Source organism: Poecilia latipinna, unplaced genomic scaffold, assembly GCF_001443285.1.
Source record: "Poecilia latipinna isolate Pla-1442-1.1 unplaced genomic scaffold, P_latipinna-1.0 Scaffold1305, whole genome shotgun sequence".
In the NCBI taxonomy this organism is placed as follows: Eukaryota; Metazoa; Chordata; class Actinopteri; order Cyprinodontiformes; family Poeciliidae; genus Poecilia; species Poecilia latipinna.
In genome coordinates this window covers 89,643-94,925 of record NW_015113921.1, presented here as the reverse complement: position 1 = coordinate 94,925, position 5,283 = coordinate 89,643, and the positions used below count along the sequence as shown (strand labels likewise).

Here is a 5,283-nt window from a genome sequence, read left to right as displayed (position 1 = left end):
ATTTTTCACTCTCGCTTGAGAAAAAAAATATAACAATATATATAACACATATATATATATATATATATATATATATATATATATATATATATATATATTTCTGCCAAGAAAGTCAGAAATTTTGAGATTAATCTCAGAAGTTTTCTAGAAAAAAACAAGAATATTTCTGAGTTTAAAAAGTTAAACATTTCCTATAAAAAATAAATCAGAAATTTTCTAGAAAAAAAAAAAGAAATTTCAGAGTTTCAAAGGGTGAATATTCCATATAGAAAAATTTTGAGTTTTTCTAGCAAATTTGTGACTTTTCAAACTCAAATTTCCACATTTTTTCCTAAAAATGTCTGAGCTTTTTGGTGGAAGTTTTCAGCTTTAATGCGCCGTTGTAACAAAATGTTTAATCATAGTGAGGGAAAGTTTTTATTCAGATTTAAGCAGCCGATGGCGATAGAATATGAATAATCTCAGAAATCTACGGCGCTCTTTAGAGGACATGGGGGGAACTTGTTGCCTCCAGGTGATGTGTGACCTTTGACCCACCTGGCTGGCCTCCACCTGCAGACTGGAGGAGGCTTTGTTGAAGACGTGGTCCCACCAGTGGAAGCTGAACTGCTCTCCTTCTCTGTGGCCGATCTGAAGGAACAAACAGCTCCTCGCTCTGATTCCTGCAGATGTTTACAGACCCAGAGCTGCCGGTCGACTCACCCCTCCTTTGTCACATTTGACCTTGACCTTGATGGCCTCTGATATGCCGTTCTCCGCTCGGCCAAGTCCTTTACCTGGAGAGAGAGAGCGGACCCAGTAAGAACCAGACTGGTGACTGTTACCTGCTGGTTTCTGAAGGTTTTTCTCACCGCGTTCCCAGCCGTGACTCAGGAGCAGCTGCTCTGCAAACTTCAACCCTCGGCTTTTCTCCTGCTCAGCTTCAGCCATCTGAGCGAGAAAACCAACGAATTAAACACATTCACAGCTGAAACTGCATCTAATTTAATCTGTTTAGTTAGTTACTGCAGAACAAACAGCAATCCGAACATTTCTGGCACCAATATTCACATCAAAATAGGAAAATCCAACCATTTTCTAGGTACGTTTTCATACTTTTGTAGCATCACACAGACGAAACTTTCAGAATCAAGCGATTTAATTCACAAACAATTTTACTATTCAGTCAAGAGATTCTGCTTAAAGACCGTGTAAACCAGGGGTGGCCAAGTCCAGTCCTCGAGAGCCACCATCCTGCAAGTTTTAGAAGTATCCTTACTCCAACAGACCAGGATCAGCTCTACAGAGGCCTGATAACGAGCCATTCATTTGATTCAGGTGTGTTGAAGCAGGGATGCATCTGAAACTTGCAGGATGGTGGCTCTCGAGGACTGGACTTGGCCACCCCTGGTGTAAACAAACGGAACATGTCATTTCCATTAGTTATATTTCTAAAAACGTCGCTCAGTTTATTTTTCAGTTATTAATAATCACAGGAGGCTCCGGAGGTTTGAGGATCTCTGCACTATAAGACCTTCACGGTTTGGATAAAATGCTTTTTAGTTCAAACAGCAGCAACACGTTAGCTTTAGATCCAGTTAAACTGACAGTTTTAGGGATGAACTCAGAGTTTTACCCTAAAATATAAACCACTGACGTCATCCAAACATGTCCGTCATAAGCAGCATCGCTGCATTAATCCCGAAAAACTCAACAATGAAACCGGGTTCATGTTAAATCGCAGAAGAAATGTTTAACGGACCTTTTCTTCACGTTTTGTTTTGTTGAAGTTGCCTCACCGGTGGCTGGGAAAGACCCACGTGTTTCCTGAATGAAACCGGAAGTACATTTCTTCTTCTTCAAACGCCTGGACGCTTTACCGCCACCTACTGGAATTCACCATGAACGATCCCAAATGTAGAAGAAAGACAGATATTTGTCCAAATGTGCCAAAAATTATACTCAATTTATGGTTAAAAACGAGCCGTTCAAGATATTTTAATAATAATAAAATATCTGAATATATGTAAATAGTATTAAATATATGAAAAGGCAACTCAAGTACTGAGTAACTGATGATAAAATGATTTAATGTTTAAAAAAATATATAGATAAATAGGTACAACTATTTATCTACATAGATAGCAGAATAGTTATGTGCAGATTCTGGCATTTTGAAGACGAGAATAAAAAAGTTTAACAATTTTCTAAATAAATTTGTTCCAACATCAAATTTATGAAACAAATATTCATATTATGGGATGCCGTTTGTAAAGTTACACAGTAAATGAACAACAATAATTCGGTTTATTTGACGTGTCATAAAGAACAAAATGTGTACCAAAAAAAGGTTTGTGGTGCATTTCTATGCTAAAGAAAAATATATAAAACTTCAAATATTTCACAACGAGATATTAACTCAGAAAATTTTGAGAAGAAACTTATAAAAACTCACAGTTGAAAAACAGGTGAATAGGTGAATTAAGTTTGGGATCTTACAACAAATTGTCAGCAGGTGGCAGCATTTCTCACCATAAAAGAAAGAAAAGCACAATATATGTGGAGGTGATTCATCTGACAATTAAAATGGATTACTGCCTGCCTTAAAGCGTGTTTTACTAAAAAAAAGTTCAACTAATCCACCTGCTTTGTTTTCTGTCTGATGAGATGAAAAGCATTTTGTGATTTTTATAGAAAGTAAATATAATGGTTTATTATAGATAAAACTCAAAAAATTTCAAGGGTTAAAGCTGCATTGTGTAACTTATAAAACATATATGCGTATATTTTTACATACTTATAATGTAATAACAGTATATTATGAGACATATAATCTATGAAAATATAATTCTCCTCCATCTCATCCCTGAGCTGAAGAATTCGGTGTCAGTCATCTCATATACTTGCTGCTAAATGTGCTATTAGAGAAGAAACACATTACAGTTACAGGGAAAGTATTTCTAAAGCATCATCGGTCAGAATGCATGGACTGGATCTTTAGGATTCATGACAGACTCTGCTAGCTGTAGCAGGATGTGTTAGATTGATTAGCGCTGTCAATCAACATCATGTACCTGCTGCTAAATGTGCCATTAGCGAAGAGACAGCTTAGAGCTACAGCAAAATGTACCTGCCATTATCAGTTGCTATGCTAACTAGGTTTAGCAAGAAGGGGAACAGAAGAGGATGATTAACAGCGCTAAGGCCCGCCTCCTTGTTCTGATTGGTTGTTTCAAGTTAGTATTGGGAGAAGGCAGAGGAGCTTGATTTTTTTACAGATTGCCTGTCTCATATTATAATGTCATAAAATGACAGTTTCAACAAATATGTAAAAATATATTTATATAAAAGTTACTGCAGCTTTAAATGTTTTCCTTTCTTTTTATGTTTTTAGTTGGAAAGCCGACCGCGTTTATCTGCTCAACCAGCAGAAACCAGTCAGGCTGAAATGTTTCCAGGATTAGGAAATCAAGCTAATCTGAATGTTAGGAATGAAGACAGTTACACCCAGAACAGCTGAGCTATGGGAGAACGTCTCTGAAACCAGTTAACCCTACTGGGTTGTTCTGGGTGTCTGACAGGAAAAGAACCAGCTTCCTCCTGACTGGTGTCCATACTGGGAGGACTTTTCCTCCTGACTGGTGTCCATCCAGGTTGTGTGTCAACATGGAGGGAAGCGCGCTGTCGAAGGCGGCCCACCGTTTGGGAAGGTGACGCCATGTCAGTGACATCCGTCACGCCATCTGGGTAAAGAAGATAAACACTTCAAAATCTCCAGACTGAGAGCAGAAAAGAAAAAACAGAGTGGATTATGCCAAACCTACAAAATGCTACAAAATATGTAAACAAGCTTTTATAATGTTTCAATAATAAAATTTATTCTATTTAATTAGTAAAAATGCTGCCTCATACCATCTGATTTTAGAGTTCTGTGGAGGAAAACTTTATTATTTTATCATTATTATGACTTTATTCACAGATCATACAATTTTTCATCACAATCCTCTGTTTCCATTACAAGAAAAAATGTAAGTATTTGTAGTAATAATATAAAATGTAATTTCATTCACAAAGTTCTTGTGTTTTTTCTTTTTACGGACAGTTAATTTGGTCTTTTTCTTGAAATAAATGTTTCCATTTCTTGCTTGTTTGAGACACAAAATGAGCATCAGAAATAAGGTTTAAATCAATTATTCTAAGAATATTTTTAAGACTAAATAAAAAAAAGATTTGATGAAAATTTAAAAGTAAAAAAATTAAGGGATTAAATTCCTTAAATTATTTTTGCTTTTCTTTCATCAGTTTCCTTGTAATTTTCTTAGGCTCCCACAGCGCCCCCTGGCAGTCCGACTTTGAATAACACTGAATTGAATCCACAGCAGTTAACCTGAGCTGGTTGGTTTGGGAGTCCAGTGGGGTAAAAACAATCCCAGTTAGAGGAAATTTCCAGTTAAAAAGACAAGACTCGTTTTTTGGTTCTAAAAATAAAAAAAGACCTTAGAGGAACAGATGATGCCTTCAAAGACATGTCCATTCCCAGGACATTTCTGTATTTTCTGGTTCTGAACTGATCTTGATGTTTTGGATTATCTAGAAAACTGAGACTCTTTCCACCTTTAACCTCTTTCCACTGTTAAACTTCAAATTAAATGGTGGAAACTTTAAGCTCTTTTAATTCAAATTCTGCAGAAATTGGTGAACTTCCATCATATAAAATCCCAGCAGCCGATAATTTGTATTTCTGTCACCAAATGTGAAAAAATATCAGGGGTGTAAATACTTTAACTGCTGATGTTTCCTCCTGTTGAGTTTGTTCTGGTCAGTAGAGACGATTAAAGAGCCATAAAGATGCCACCGACTGCAGGTGAAGTTTAATAAGGTTTATTCAAAGTCAACAGCAGCAGGAAACATGGAAACATAAATCCAGAGTTCAGTTAAACTAAAATGACAAGAACATAAACTCAGGACCTCACAGAAGATCCGACCCGGGAGGAAAGAAGCAAACCTGCGACTAAAAATGAAACGATGGCAAATCATAGAGAATGAAAAAAAGAGCAAATTTATGCAAAAAAAAAAAAAACAACTCAGAAAATTTGAAATGAAACACAGAGATTTCTTATAGAAAACAAGAACATTTCTCAGTTTGAAAAGTTGAAAATTTGCTAGAAATTTTTTTAGATGAATCTCATAAATTTCCTTGAAAAATCCAGGAAATTTCTGAATTTGAAAAGTTGAAAAATTGCTGGCTGGAAATTTCAGAATTTCCAAAGGTAGAAATTCTCAATTTCATAACCTAATTTTTTT

At 36.0% G+C, this 5,283-nt stretch overlaps 1 protein-coding gene across 2 annotated transcripts in view; it reads right to left on the bottom strand.

Moving 5' to 3' along the window:
- Positions 1-1,873, bottom strand: part of gpatch4 (G patch domain containing 4) — an 8,009-nt gene extending 6,136 nt beyond the window's left edge. The window contains exons 1-4 of one of the 2 annotated variants that reach the window (XM_015055249.1): positions 1,742-1,873; positions 852-930; positions 703-776; positions 538-630 (exon numbers count right to left, since the gene is read on the bottom strand). In XM_015055249.1, the coding sequence (XP_014910735.1) occupies positions 538-630; positions 703-776; positions 852-930 (246 nt within the window). In that variant the 5' untranslated portion in view covers positions 1,742-1,873. Of the gene's footprint in view, positions 1-537; positions 631-702; positions 777-851; positions 931-1,615; positions 1,691-1,741 lie in introns of those variants that run through there. The other variant, XM_015055250.1, reaches the window with a different exon arrangement.
- Positions 1,874-5,283: the final 3,410 nt, after the last annotated feature.